At 44.9% G+C, this 15,986-nt stretch overlaps 1 protein-coding gene and 1 long non-coding RNA gene across 5 annotated transcripts in view; one reads left to right on the forward strand and one right to left on the reverse strand.

Annotated features, from left to right (window-relative positions):
* Positions 1-1,735: 1,735 nt before the first annotated feature.
* PDC (phosducin) lies at positions 1,736-10,954 on the reverse strand. Of its 2 annotated transcripts, none has more exons than XM_075833461.1 (3): positions 10,635-10,954; positions 4,751-4,911; positions 1,736-2,650 (listed from the first exon to the last, which is right to left on the reverse strand). In XM_075833461.1, the coding sequence occupies exons 1-3, from the start codon at positions 10,888-10,890 to the stop codon at positions 2,129-2,131; spliced, it is 939 nt and encodes a 312-aa protein (XP_075689576.1). In that variant the 5' UTR covers positions 10,891-10,954; the 3' UTR covers positions 1,736-2,128. The 2 variants fall into 2 exon arrangements, with proteins under 2 accessions (XP_075689576.1, XP_075689577.1); XM_075833462.1 differs by lacking the exon at positions 10,635-10,954 and adding an exon at positions 9,936-10,059.
* The window catches only part of LOC142657921 (uncharacterized), a 90,004-nt gene continuing 84,433 nt past the window's right edge, over positions 10,416-15,986 (forward strand). For all 3 annotated transcript variants that reach the window (XR_012850001.1, XR_012850000.1, XR_012850002.1), the window contains exon 1: positions 10,416-10,903. This is a non-coding gene — a long non-coding RNA (uncharacterized LOC142657921). The remainder of the gene's footprint in view (positions 10,904-15,986) is intronic.

Consider the following 15,986-nt stretch of genomic DNA (forward strand, 5'->3'; position numbering starts at 1 on the left):
AATAGACCCCTTCTTTCTAACTTCTTTTATAACACTTAAAAGATTTACTGATATTATCACCATGTAACAGAGCAGACACACTGAATGAATGTGGGAAGCTGACCTCATGAGTTTTATGCCTATTGACTTAGGGATTGTTCGCTTTGGAAAATCCCTTTCCATTATGTTTGTGTTCTGGAGCTAGGACCCCCCGCAATCATCCGTTATCTATGGGGTAATCCAGAAGCAAGTGTTTAGTTTCCCTGCAGTGCAACCGCAGGTGAAGTGAAGCATTACACAATTACACAGCCATCGAATAATCCTCCAGTGGGGGAGAAACTTTTTGTTCAGGACCCTCATCAAGTAGTCAAGTGAAGAGCAGCTGCAAAGGACCCCCTCTAATAACACAACATTCTCTAATAGGGTATTTGAAAATGGTTTTCCTATACAAGACCGCCCCTTTTAAGGTTCTGCTCTTACTCGACACGCTATATTTATGAAGGTTTGCGTTTATATAATTCTTACCGCTCTTAATAGTGAAATTCAAAATCAACGGAATATGTTTAGAAATATTGAAGATTTTGTGATATTGAATAAAATGTGAGTGGTTGAAACATTTCCCCAGTATTTATACCTATCATGGAATTTACCATGTCAAATGGGCTATTTTAAAGATAATTTTGACTTAAAAATTAAAAACAGCCATAGCTCATAATTATTTTAGTGAAACCATAAAAGGGTTAACCTTTATTATGTAGCAGACTGTCATGTTTATTTTCTTTTACTGCTTTACCTTCACTAATCTGCTTATTATAACAGCAGATCACATTGTGACCAAGAATATTCCACAGAACTTGCTAGTTAAATTGTATGACAACGTATAAGGGGTATTATGGTTTCAGCAAGTTATACAATTTTGCAACATACTTCCTGTATCATTTCCTAATGCTCTTCAAGATCTCTGCTTTCAGTCATTCCATAGGAACTTTTAGGCCGGGTTCCCACGGGTCGGATACGCTGCAAAAAAACAGCACAGTGCATCCGACCTGGAACCCGCAGCACCTTCCATCTGAAAAACCACACCACATTATGGTTGCGGAAAAATGCACTGGGAGGAAAAAAAAAACGATCATACTTACCCCCTCCTCCTCTGCGCATAGTCCGGCTTCCCGGGATGATGCTGCAGGCCATGTGACGCTGCAGCCTGTGATTGGCTGCAGCGGTCACATGGGATGCAACATCATACCAGGAGGCCAGACTGCAGGAAGAAGGAGAGACTTCTGCCGCAAAAGTCGCAGCACTTGTGTTGCAGGGTTTGCATCCCCATTGAATTCAATGAGGAAAACCTGCAACAGAAAATCAACGAAAACGCAGCATAAATTGACATGCTGCGGTTTTAAATTCTGCACCGCTGGTCAATTTATTAACGTTTACTCTGACTTTTTCCTCAGCGAGTGCATGAGATTTTATAAATCTCATCCACTTTGCTGGTATTTTAAATGCTGTGGAATTTCAGCAGCGTTTACACTATGCGGGAACCTGGCCTTATAGTTTACTTCGAGAGGATGACAATGTGTCCTGGTCTTGTGATGGATACATAGGTTACAGTCACGGTACGGTTATCAGAACTGTGACTTGTAACATGTTGAGCACCTATGTGATCATCACGGGACCAGGACAGAATTTTATCCACCATAAAGGTTTTCATTAAATATCTGCAAGGCGAGAACCTTGAGGAATTCATACAGAAAATGTAAACAATTAGATAATTTTATTTGCTAAAATCGTCATATCCCTTTAAGGAATTATCACGTCCACTGTACGGACGCCATTAGCAGTTTGTATATGTTTTATAAGCCCTGGAGATAAAGATTTTATGAAAGTTCTGCATGGCTATCACAGAAGGTTATGTTAGTAAGACCGTGCTAGTTGTGTTAGGTTTCTAAAACGCTTCACTTATTCTTAATAAGGCTACTCTTTATATTAAACCAGTACTAAACGGAAAACTGGTTTACTTTGGTTAACATAACCATAAATATGCTTCACACCACTCCAAATATTTTTCTATGATATTCCCTTTTAAATTACTGAGTAAATGAACACCTCCTAGATTTGTTAAGGTATGTTATAAAATGTGGATGTGTCTCACCTATTCAACGTCCCCTTCCCCACCATCACATGCTATGCCTTGGATTTCTCGCTTAGGCAAAAGCCCATATTCATTAAGAAAAGCCTCCACATCTCCAGCAAAGAATTCTTCATTCAAGTTTTCAGAAACATTGATGAAGTTACTAATAAGTTCACCTGCCTTATAGACCAATATGGTTGGGAGGACTTCTTTGGAGAACCGTTCTCCAGCTCCTGTGTCAGCTGACTTAATTTTACAGAATTTCACTGTTGAATACTCTAACGCAAGGCAGGTTAAACAATTATTCAGTGCCTCACAAGCCTTGATCTCATCAGAAAAAATATGAACTATTACTGTAGTGATTTTTCGCTCTTTTTCTATTGCTTCTAAAAATTCATCCCCACTTTTGAGCTCATATAGGTACCCGTATTTGGGGCCGAAACTCAACCTCTGGTGCATGTCCTGCATACATTGTTTGCGGTACTTTTGTAGACAGTTTTCATCCTCTGTGTCATGAATTAATTCATATTCTTGCATACTCATCTGTAAACAAAAGGGAATAACAATTTATAGGGCGATTTATAAGAGCGTTTACTTAACAAATGATCTTTCAACCTCAATAACAATGGAATGAATGTACATCACAAGGCCTGGTACATACAGAACTTTTAATGCAGTTTTGTTTTTGTTTTTTTATTTCACTTACACTGTAAAATGCTATTAAAGGGGTTATCCCAGAATTGACAATTATTACCAATCCACAAGATAGGTGATCGTTGTCTGATTGCTGGGGCCCCCACCTCTGGAACCCTCAACTCCCAGATCCTCCTCACTGCACCCCCCGCAGTGAGAAGGAGCTTGAATGAAGCTGCGGAGAGCATGTGCCCAATGTCTATGAGACTAATGCTGTACCCATTGACTGTGAATGGAGCAGCAGCGGGCATGCTTCACCGCTGCTCCATTCAATGTTCTTCTCACATTGTTCGGGACCCCTATTCTCACATTCGGTGGGGGATACCAACGGTGGGGCCCCCCATTGATCAGACAATTATCACCTATCTGTTGATAGGTGATAATTGTCAATTCTGGAAATATCCCTTCAAGTAGTCTGTGCCATATTTTTTACAGTATGGTTCGCCTATTTATTTTTCTGTTCATTAATTGTAAACCTCTAATTCCATCTATTTTAAAATATCTTATTTTACTACACTTAAAGCGTACCTCCAATGACATTGCCTAAAAATGATTTTTGGACAGCTGAATAGAGCCTTTCACTACAATTCCAACAAGACATATAATGCAGATAGCTAATTTCTAGCCCATCCATCCATTATACATGTCAGAGACTAAATGTAAAAACTTATTTTGCTTCTTCATGAAATGGGCGGGCACTTCCTCATTGTGACATCAGCTAAGGGAATTAAAGCAGGAGATAAGCCCTTATATCCCAGGATGTTTTGCTTTCATCACATGCACTAGCATATAAGCTCAGCCAATCAGGTCACAGAATTTGCTGCTGCAATCTCTCCCCAGCATATAGAATCTATAAACATCTTCTGCAAGGCCAAGAGTAAAGACAGACAAGTGCTGAGGGCCGTTAATTCTGACGTTTTAATTTTTGTAATTTTTTTTTTATGGCGTTCACCCTGTAGACTAAATAATGATATATTGTAATAGTTCAGGCTTTTAGGGACGCGTCGATACCAGTTATGTTAAATATTTTTTTTTTCTTACATTGTGCTTGATGGGAAAAAATGTTTTTTTAACTTTACATTTATTTATTAAAAAAAAAAAAAGTTTACTATTTTTTACTTGAACCAGAAATCGTTGAATCGCTTGCACGATACACTGCAATACTAATGTATTGCAGTATATCGTGATTTTCACAGTCCCGTATGAAGTCCTGCCGGAGGCTGGGCTTCCTAGGAGTAGAAAGATGTCGGACCTGGGGGCCTTCATCAGGCCCCCAGGCTGCCATGCCAACCAACGGCTCCCCCCCATCTGACTGCAGGGGGGTCGTTGCAACGTTACAGGGGGTCCCTCTGTTTTTAGTCATTTAAATGCCGTGGTCGCAATTGACCATGGCATTTAACAGGCTAAACGAGTGGGGTGGCCCGCGAGCGGGAAGCCTCTCGTTACCCCGAAGTGTCGGCTGTAACCCACAGCTGACACGCTAGTCCTATGGAGCGGGCTCAGCCCGTGCCATACCCCCCTCCCCACCCGACGTGCGCCGCATATATACGGCAGATGTCAAGAAGAGGTTGATATTAATTTTCAGGGCTGAATGCAGTCCACTCAAAACATTGTCATTTTGCAAACGTAAACCAGTACAAAGATACAAATTCATTATCTGTGTCACTATACAACCCCCCTCCCATTCACATATTAAAATAAAGTTATTGAAACTCATATAGTAGTATAATGGTAGTATCTATGGTTAGCTCTCCAAGATGTTTGGAGCAACCTCCCTGCCGAAACTGCCTAAAACTTTTGCACAGTACTGTATGTGTCAACTTTATTACAACAATGAGTAGAGAAGTCCAAATTCTTAGCACAATTTCACTATACATGTTCTTAAACATTAGTTATTGGAAATATCTGTTGCTACCATATGGTTTGCTGTTATTGAACTACTTAAATTACCTTACGAGTGAATTTTTCCCTTGTGTCCTTTTCCTCTTTGCTTGGTGACTTGTAAGGAGAAGACATTTGCCGGAGAATTTCTTTTTTACTTGCAGGTATTGCCTCTTGGTCTTCACTGACTAGCTTGAACTTTCTCCAGTCATTTATGACGCCTTTTGGGCCTGTGTAAATTAGGAAGGTAGACAAATGTTAATGTAAAATATTTTCATGTTGTAGCAAATAAAATGTTTTACTTGACATTTTGTAGATGCCTTTTAGTAGTTGATGTAGTAGCCGCATATTGCACCCACTAAACTCAGCATGGTATGTCTTCAGTAATGCCAAGTGAAGGGAATGAGTTGGCAATTTCCAAAGCATTTCCTTTTCATTTGACAAGTTCACCTTAAAGTTAGTTACATTTTTATATGTGGTGATTTATAGAAATGACAAAATCCTTACTAATAACAATACGTGTCTGTTCACATGCGGCTGTTAATGTTTGTTCCAGCCGATGTAATATTTCACTCGAGCGGCCAGATTATATTTTGTAGTGAACAGAATTTTAAAAAATCCAGTACACTACATTATAATGGTCGTCTTTTTGCTTCTAGGAAAGATAATGACCTTCATTTACATAACTGGAACATATTCTGCAGCCCTTTACAATCTTGGAAAGCAGAAAAGAAAAATAACGGCTAAAGCCCCTTCCCATATTTCTGGCAATCCAGTTTATTTTCCTCAAGTATGATACTAATGACTGAACTAATGCCATGCTTTGCTAAGGGAGCAGTTTTGGCATTCGTTGTGAAGTCGTACCTCTTACGGTGCTGGACAGAAAAGTCGATGTACGAGGCACGTGTAAATATTATGAGAAATGCTGATGAGCCAGTCAACCAAAGAATCATGAAATGTTTTTATATTAATAAAAATTCTGCAAATATGGGAAGTTATGATGCCTGGTGAAGAAACACAAGTAGTCTGGAACAGGGACATTTTTCCCTAGGAACTAGAGGTCCAGTATTTGGGACGGCATGGATGCACATGCACATATTAAAAAAAATAAAGAAATATTTTTTTTTCAGCCCATCCCTTGTCTCCCATGGAATTTTGCCCTGATCCTGCCCAGCTTTCTGACAGTGGGAAGCCTTCCCCGTCATCCACTGCATAGGTTAGCTCTACGATACGTGCTCACAGCACAATGATATCTGCAACCACCAGTGGGTTGTTGCAGCAGACTGCCCGGGCAGCGCAAAAAAGCAGGCAACGTTGGATTCCTTATGGGATGGATCTAATATAGCTCACTTGGGGGTCATAGTTTTATATGGGGGATCGTAGGGGCGAAATGCCATCATTTTATATGGAGCAGATTTGAGGACCATCATTTTATATGAGGAACTTTGAGGGGATGGGCATAATTTTATGCAAGGCACTTTGGGGGGCATTATTTTATATAGGGTCTTTGGGGGGCCATCATTTAATATTGGCTCTTGGGGGTATTTTATATGGTGCACTTTTAGGGTCAATTTTATATGGAGCAGTTGGAAAGCATACTTTTACATGGGGACTTTGGGGAATGTCATTTTATATGGGACATTTTGGCGGCATGATTTTATATGAGGCACTATATGTGGCATCATTTTATATTGGGCACTTAGAGGAACACTGTATATAGCTCCATTTTCTATGGGACATATGGAAAAATTTTCTATGGGGCACTTTGAGAGATACTGTATTATAGTCTTATTTACTATGGAGTACTTTCTTTATACAGCTTTTTACTGTGAAGCACTATGTGAATGGTATTATATAGCCTGTGTAACGTCCACTGGGAAAGTGGACCCACTGGGCTACTCTGCCGTAACAGGGTAGCTGCTGGCCAGACAAGTATAGGACAGTTACTGGTCGATGGTACCTTGATGGCAGGCTGGTGCCGGATTACTGGAGGTAGGCTTGTGTTGGATAGCTGGGAGCAGGCTTGTGTTGGATTACTGGAAAGTGGCTTGTGCTGGATTATCGGAAGCAGAAATGGTCATAGACACTGGACTTGTGACGGACATTGGACACGGATACTGGACTTGTCACGGACACTAGACACTGATACTGGACTCATCACGGACACTGGCTTCAGGGAACTGGATACGGAACATTTGCAGTCTAACTCTGGGTTAGAAATAAGATTGCTCAGGCGTTCCTTAAATTAACTTAGGAGTTCCTTAAGTTAGAAATTCCTTAAATAGTCCTAGGTATGCTGGGATAGGCTGGGGGCAATATTGATGGTGCGCGCTGGCCCTTTAAGAGCTAGGACGAGCTATACCATAGTCGACTACGGTACTGCTTCTGTCAAAACAATGGGACCCTTACACAACGGGTTCCGTTCATAGGTTCCCCCGATGGAAAGCTCAGACGAAACACATGTTCCCCCTGACGCAGATGTGAAGAAAGCCTTAGAATGCAGAAATACCAACTATGTTTATTTATTTTTTTATTACATTATTTTATTACATTATTTTACCATGCAAACATTTCAGAGGGTGAGATAGGGGGACAGAGGGAGCCCCCTCCCTATGTCTAATTGTTTAGATGCCGCGTTCTTAATGTACCGTGGCATCTGAGGGGTTAAAAGTCAGAGTTATCTCTGATCCGTCTGTTGCAGGCGGGAGTTAGCAACATAAAACAGCCAGCACCCATCAGGTATAATGCGGGCTCAGCTTCTGAGCCCACGCCATATTGTTGGAGAGAACAGGGGTTAATACATGACCTTTGTTGACTAAATAGGGGCTTATTGACAGCGCCTAGAGCAGCATGAGCTACAAATACGGCCCTCGTCTTAAATGCTTGCCATTTCAGAAATTTTGTTTTATTTTGGTTAACCATTAAAAGGTATCACATGTAAAGGATTTTTGTTTCTATAATCTTTATGGATTGTCTGATAACTCCCCAAAATACATGCAGCCCGTGATTCAGTGACCAACTTTCCCCATAGGCAATCCTTTATATAGAAAAATTAAAAGTACTCCAAATAGTGGTCTGCTTGTGATGTCCTTATTAAAGCAGTTTTGTAACAGACATCCCCGTTTTCAGTAGAAGCGCTGTGATCACCTGTTATTACCGGGGGAAGTTGCGTCTGACCATAAATTCTCTTGCAGCTGTTGGACATTCAAATGAATAGCCAACCATTTATTGCATGGATGAGCTGGCTTCACCAGCTCTTACAGAGCAGTTCTCCGTTCTGGCTCATAAAGGGTTAGCTGCAGACCTTTCTCTATGACATTCCTATGCCCTAATAAGGCTTATGGAAAATATAACCATGGCGGTGGGTGCCGCTCCTGCCACTGGGTCACTCACCATAGCCGCTTATCTGTGTCCCGTGGCCGCACTACTCACGCGCTCCTGGCCGTCTCTTAAAAGGGTCAGTGCGTACGCATTCACAATCTTCTCTAACCAAATCCCGTATGCTCTGTGCTTATCTAAGGCAGCCCCTCTGGTCACCTGGTGCCTGAGCAACTTTGGTGCAACTTAGTTTGTTCCTGCGAAGGTACCTGTCTCTATCCCACTACTTGCTACCAGTCCGCATCCTGATAGCAGTCCATATCCTGCTACCCTATACCAGTCTTGATCCTGCTACCAGTCTGCATCCTGCTACCAGTCCGCATCCTGCTATCTTCTACCAGTTTGTATCCGGCTACCTTTTGCCAGTCCGCATCATGCTACCTAATACAAGCCTGCGGACTACTACCTGTTGTAAACCTGTGTCCTGCTGTGAACCTGAAGAGCCGCTACCTGTTACGAACTGGGACTTCAGATCCATACCTGCCTGCCATTATATCATCTGCCTGTGCCTGAACCCATGGTGTACTTCACCGCTGTCTCCTGTTCCACTGAGCCAGTCAAAAGTCTGCTAATGGGGCCCAGTGTTTCCTAGTTACGCCCCTGCAGGCAAAGGTTGTCTTTATGTGACAACACCTTATTTTGTTCATAGGTGTTTGAAATAGCACTGTTTAATCATACATTTTAAATACAGCAACAATTTTGTACGTGAACTTCAAGCTCCTTTGAAGAATTTAAAAAATTCATTATACGCAAGCGACACATTTGCATTTTAGGCGATTAATACTTCCATTTTATCAGTGTTTTCTTTTTTCTTTCTTTCTGAGCTTTTAAAATGGGTGGTGTATATGATCCCATGTTAAACATTAATCTGTACTTTCCCATTTTCCTTCTGTTTTTGCCATGCTTTTGCATTTATGCATCAGATGCATTAGTCACAAAACTAAATAGAAGAAGCTTTCTTAAAAGGGTTTTCCAAGACTCATAATTATCTGATCGCTGGGGGCTTCAACGGCCCCCTACTGACCGTGAGAGTGGGGGTCCTGAACCCCCAGATCCTCACACTACATCCTCCGCAGTGAGGAGGAGCTTGAAAGAAGCGGCAGTCAAGCATGCACCCATCGCTCCATTCAATGTTTATGAGTATGACGGAAGTAGCCGAGCGTTGTACTCAGCTGTTTCCATGAGTCATATAGATTTTGATTAGAGTAGCAGCACGCATGTTCGACCGCCACTCCAGTCGATGTCCTCCTCACTGTTGTTAAGCAGTGAGGAGGAACGGAGGTTTGGGACCCACATTCTCACGATCGGTGGGTGCCCCAGCAGAGGCGGGGACAGACTGCAGAGGGCCCCTGTGCAAAGAATGTGCCTGGGCCCCCAATAACCTAACCACGGCCCATAAGCATATAAAACTATACAAATTTATATTGAACATTTTATTACTAGTATAGAACACAAGTAACAAACATAAATAATGCAAAAAAATGCCATATTTAACAACTGAGTATAACACAAAGTACTCATGTAACTAACTTATAATGAATTTATCGTGCTACGCTCCTTACATAACTGCCATTCACTTCTATCGGAGTTACGGAAATAGCGTAGCTCAGCAAGCTTTGCTGTTTTTGTAACTTCCGACCATCTAATCAGGAAGTGGCCGGGAAGCAGCAGGAGCCGAGAAAGGCAGAACAGGGTTTAGGGGACCCCGTTCTAGAGATAGCCGCAGGTCCCCAGAGGTGGGACCCGCATCTATCGGACATTTATGGCACTTCCTGTGGATATCCCATAAATGTTAAAGAAGGGCAAACCCCTTTAACTGTCCACTGAGCTTCACTCCACTCCAAACATTTTCTACAGACAGGGCAGGAACCACTACCTCCTAGTTCTTTCTATTTTCAGTCAGTCCCCTTCACGATGCTCAGTACACACACCACACAGTAAAAGCAGCGGCAGGCTCAGGGGGTGGGGCAAGAAGAGCCCTAACACTGATTGGCTGAGAGGCTCAGCCAACCAGTATCAGACTTAATTGCCGCTATCCCGGATAAACAACTGGTCTGAAGATAGCAATGCTGCTTGCTAGGTTCGGCACGCTCTATCTGGTGGTCTTGGTCACCTAGTGAGTTTCACTGTCAGATGTTGCAATGCATCTGACAGTGACACTGGTTACTAGGTGATGAAGACCAGGGCCGCCATCAGGGGGGTATTAGGGGTACTACTGTAGGGGGCCCGGCCAAACTTAATTGAAAGGGGGGCCCGGCAACTGCCGCGACTTGCCTTTGGTAGAAAAAAACAGGCCCCTGCAATGGGGCCTGTTCTTTTCACCAAAGCAATGTCGTGAGCTGCGGGCCCCCCTCTCGTCAAACACCGGCGTGAGCTGCGGGCCCCCCTCTCTAACGCCGCCGCGAAACATCGCGCTCGTTACCGCAAATGCGCGCTCACGCGCGAACGACCGGACACGCCGGAAAGCAACCCGCTCGTGCCCGCCGCCGAGAGGGATGCGGTGCGCACGCACCAAAAGTACAGCGACCAATCAACTGGGAAGAACAGCCAGGACAGCGGCGCACAGTCTAATTACCTGCTGGCACGCCTCCGACTCCGCCTCGGCCTCCTCGTCCAGCGCCTCCTCGTCCGACTCCGCCTCCTCGTCCGACTCCGCCTCCTCGTCCGACTCCGCCTCCTCCTCCTTCTCCAGAGCGTAGCTGCGTAAGGAGAGGGGGAGGAGTCCAGTTCTTGCGCGGCGGCAGGAGTTCTTCGATCCCCGCCATTGCCTGGAGGTGAAGGACGACATCTGGACCGAAGACATCGCCTGACGAACACTGGAGTGGGAGCATCTCTTCTGACACAGTGAGTAAAATGTCTCAAAGTGCTGTTTATGTATGGCCCTGTTCACACAGAGTATTTTGCAGGCCGAAAAAATCTGCCTCAAAATTCCTTAAAGAATTTTGAGGCAGATTTTGACCTGCCCACACTATCTTGCCGCGTTTTTTGCTGCGTTTTTTGCCTGCGGCGATTGAGGACAGCAGACAAAAAACGCAGGGAAAAATGCATTTTCTGCCTCCCATTGATTTCGATGGGAGGTCAGAGGCGGAACCGCGGCAAGAAAGGACGTGCTGCTTTTTCTTTTTTCCGCGACTGGCTCCCATTGATTTCAGATTAAATCAATGGGAGGCGGTTTTGGAAGTTGTTTGGTGCTGATTCTGACGCAGTGTCCGAGTCAATATCAAGGCCCAAAAACTCTGTGAACTGGGCCTTATTGTTAGGGCTTATTCAGACGAACGTGTAATACATCCGTGCAACGTGTGTGATTTTCACGCGCCTCGCACGGACCTATGTTACTCTACGGGGCCGTGCAGACTGTCAGTGATTTTCACGCAGCGCGAGTCCGTGTGTCCGCTGCGTAAAACTCACGACATGTCCGATATTTGTGCATTGTTCGCGCATCACGCACCCATTGAAGTCAATGGGTGCATGAAAATCACGGCCAGCACTTCCGCAGCCGTATAAACTATGAATGAAAACAGAAAAGCACCACGTGCTACAAACATACAAACAGAGTGTCATAATGATGGCGGCTGCGCGAAAATCACGCAGCCACGCATCATACGCTGCTGACACACGGAGATGTTATGGACCTTTTGCATGCGCAAAATGCCACGTTTTTTTCGCGCGCAAAAAGCACACGCTCGTGTGAATCCGGCCTTAGGGTAGGAACACACTAGGCATGAACACTGCGGATTTTATGCAACACATTTTATTGTGGATAATCCGCAGCGTATTACAGTCGCAGCGGAGTGGATGAGGTTTAAACAAATCTCATCCGCACGCTGCAAAAATAATGGACCTGCAGTGTGGCTTTTTAAGCCGCAGCGTGTCAATGTATTCTGTGGGATCGCTGCTCCTCTGTTGCGGAAATGCTGCGGTTCTGCCGCAAAAATCACAAAAGAGAAAAAAAAAAGGTACTTTTTTACATTTATAAAAAAGTTTAGACTTGCCCCGGCCGTAGTCCTGGTGACGCGATCCTCTATTCTTAGCGCAGCCCGGCCTCCTGTCATGACGTTTCATCCCATGTGACTGCTGCAGCGGTCACATGGTTTACAGCGTCATCCCAGGAGGCGGGGCTACGTTCAGAAGAGAGAGATGCGTCACCAGGACTACGGCCGGGGCAAGTCTAAACTTTTTTTTCCCTGCAGGATTCCCGCAGCGGACACGCCTCACGAAACCTGCGCCACTATTTGGTGCGGTTTTGCTGGCAGAATTCCCTGCGGCTACCGGGGAGGATAAGCTGTGTAGTTTTACTCAGCATATCCGCCTAGTGTGTTCCTACCCTTATGATGTCGCTCCTGGAGCTGCTGACGGTCTCTAAATAGGCAGTTGGTCCAGTAGAATTTGAAATTATTTTTTTTTGTGAACCAGCTTAAAAAAAATACAAAACTTTTGTGTTAGGGCCTGTTCACATCACCGTTCGCTTCCGCTCCGGGGTTCCTTCTGAGGTTTCTGTCGGGTGAACCCCGCAACGTAAAGTAAAAGTGATAGCACAGCTTCCGTTTCCATCACCATTAGCGCAGTCGACTGCGCTATTGATTCCGTCCGAAAACCAGCCGGAATGGTGACGAACCACCGCTCCGGGGTTCCGTCTGAGGTTTCTGTCGGGTGAACCCCGCAACGGAAAGTGAAAGTGACAGCACAGCTTCCGTTTCAGTCACCATTGATCTCAATGGTGACGGAAACATCGCTAATGGTTTCCGTTCGTCACCATTCCGGCAGGTTTTCGGACGGAATCAATAGCGGAGTCGACTGCGCTAATGGTGACGGAAACGGAAGCTGTGCTATCACTTTCATTTTCCGTTGCGGGGTTCACCCGACGGAAACCTCAGACGGAACCCCGGAGCGGAAGCGAACGGTCATGTGAACAGGCCCTAACACAAAAGTTTTGTATTTTTTTAAGCTGGTTCACAAAAAGAAATAATTCTAAATTCTACTGGACCAACTGCCTATTTAGAGACCGGCAGCAGCTCCAGGAGCGACATCATAAGGGTAGGAACACACTAGGCGGATATGCTGAGTAAAACTACACAGCTTATCCTCCCCGGTAGCCGCAGGGAATTCCGACAGCAAAACCGCACCAAATAGTGGCTCAGGTTTCGTGAGGCGTGTCCGCTGCGGGAATCCTGCAGGGAAAAAAAAGTTTAGACTTACCCCGGCCGTAGTCCTGGTGACGCATCTCTCTCTTCTGAACGTAGCCCCGCCTCCTGGGATGATGCTGTAGACCATGTGACCGCTGCAGCAGTCACATGGGATGAAACGTCATGACAGGAGGCCGAGCTGCGCTAAGAATAGAGGATCGCGTCACCAGGACTACGGCCGGGGCAAGTCTAAACTTTTTTATAAATTTAAAAAAGTACCTTTTTTTTTTTTTTTTCTCATGTGTGATTTTTGCGGCAGAACCGCAGCATTTCCGCAACAGAGGAGCAGCGATTCCACAGAATAAATTGACACGCTGCGGCTTAAAAAGCCAAAAGCCACACTGCAGGTCCATTTTTTTTGCAGCGTGTGAATGAGATTTGTTTAAATCTCATCCACTCTGCTGCGACTGTAATACGCTGCGGATTATCCACAATAAAATGTGTTGCATAAAATCCGCAGTGTTCATGCCTAGTGTGTTCCTACCCTAAGGCCGGATTTACACGAGCGTGTGAATTTTGCGTGCGCAAAAATGTGGCGTTTTGCGCATGCAAAAGGTCCATAACAGCTCCGTGTGTCAGCAGCGTATGATGCGTGGCTGCGTGATTTTCGCGCAGCCGCCATCATTATGACACTCTGTTTGTATGTTTGTAGCACGTGGTGCTTTTCTGTTTTCATTCATAGTTTATACGGCTGCGGAAGTGCTGGGCGTGATTTTCACGCACCCATTGACTTCAATGGGTGCGTGATGCGCGAACAATGCACAAATATCGGACATGTCGTGAGTTTTATGCAGCGGACACACGGACATACGCTACGTGAAAATCACTGACAGTCTGAACGGCCCCATAGAGTAACATAGGTCCGTGCGAGGCGCGTGAAAATCACACACGTTGCACGGATGTATTACACGTTCGTCTGAATAAGCCCTAACAATAAGGCCCAGTTCACAAAGTTTTTGGGCCTTGATATTGACTCGGACACTGCGTCAGAATCAGCACCAAACAACTTCCAAAACCGCCTCCCATTGATGTAATCTGAAATCAATGGGAGCCAGTCGCGGAAAAAAGAAAAAGCAGCACGTCCTTTCTTGCCGCGGTTCTGCCTCTGACCTCCCATCGAAATCAATGGGAGGCAGAAAATGCATTTTTCCCTGCGTTTTTTGTCTGCTGTCCTCAATCGCCGCGGGCAAAAAACGCGGCAAGATAGTGTGGGCAGGTCAAAATCTGCCTCAAAATTCGGTGCGCGGTTCCAGGCGGTCGCGGGTGCGCATGCGCGGGAGTTTGCGGGTGCGCGCGATCGGTCGCACTGGCGGCAGGGTTTGACGGCCCCCATGACGACCCCCATGCCACCCAGGGCCGCCATCAGGGGGGGTATTATGGGTACTGATGTGAAAGGCCCGGCCAAACCTAATTGAAAGGGGGGCCCGCAGCTCACGACATTCTTTTGGTGAAAAAAACAAGCCCCATTGCAGGGGCCTGTTTTTTTTTCTACCAAAGGCAAGTCGCGGCAGTTGCCGGGCCCCCCTTTCAATTAGGTTTGGCCGGGCCTCTCACATCAGTACCCATAATACCCCCCCTGATGGCGGCCCTGGGTACCATGATATAGTGCTGGACGGAGTACCGTTAACAGGCGGTGCCACGGTAGGGGGGCCCAGAAAATTTAGCTGTAGGGGGCCCTGAAATTCCTGATGGCGGCCCTGATGAAGACTACCAGACAGAGCAAGCCTCCCCAGGCCCCTTCCTTCCTAATACATTTTCTAAGTAACAGTTCGGCGCGGCTGCATGGCAGACTGAGGGGGCCGCCTACCATCCGGTGCACTTTCGGCAACTCACAGATCAGGTGCCCCCCTCAGTCTGCCGCATGGCCGTGCCGATCTATGCACACAGCTGAGCTGGCCCCTATGCAGCTGAATCGGCTGCACCAGCGGTATGTCCGCCCCTGGGTCCCAGCAGTGGTGCTCCCAGCGATCAGAAAATTATATCCTATCCTGTGCATAGGTGATAATGTATGATTCCAGAAAATCCCTTGGGCGCATAGTTGAATTTCAGCACTGACAAATAGTTCATAAGTAGGTGATATTGCCATCAAATAACCAAAATCCTTACTGACCTATGTACAGAATAGAGCAGTGGTCTCCAGCTGGGATGAAACTACAACTTCCAGCATGTCTTATTTGCCACAGGCTGTCAGGGCATGCTGGGAGTTATAGATTTGCCACAGCTGAAGTCCCACAGATTGGAGACCACTCCAATAGAGAATTTAGTGAGATAAATAACTATTGATGTACTCTTCTTTCAATTTAAAATTCTGCATTCCTCCAACCATTTGTTTAGTCACACATGCAGATTGTTTTATTTTGTATTTTACCTGTGCGCATAGCAGAGCCTTCAAAATCAGTCTCTTCTTCGACACTTTGTGTGTCTAAGTCTTCCATGATTGTATAGTGAATCTGTAAGAATTAAAACATCAGCAGTTTTTAAAATGAGTTCTTCAAGATAACCTTGTGTATACGTCTACTATAAATTTTCTGTGTCATATGCCATGTGTTAAATATCCAGACTAGGGCCTTATTTTGATAGAGAATTGCCATACATACAAGTTGGATTAATGCCTAGCAACAGGTGATACTATTCCGTCACGCATGTTAAAAAAAATAAAGAAAATAAAAAAGTTGGCCATGGATAATTTTAGTCTTATGGTTCCTTAGTTTTTCATTGTTCTTATGAGGAACTGTCAAGATTGA

Source organism: Rhinoderma darwinii, chromosome 7, assembly GCF_050947455.1.
Source record: "Rhinoderma darwinii isolate aRhiDar2 chromosome 7, aRhiDar2.hap1, whole genome shotgun sequence".
Lineage (NCBI taxonomy): Eukaryota > Metazoa > Chordata > Amphibia > Anura > Rhinodermatidae > Rhinoderma > Rhinoderma darwinii.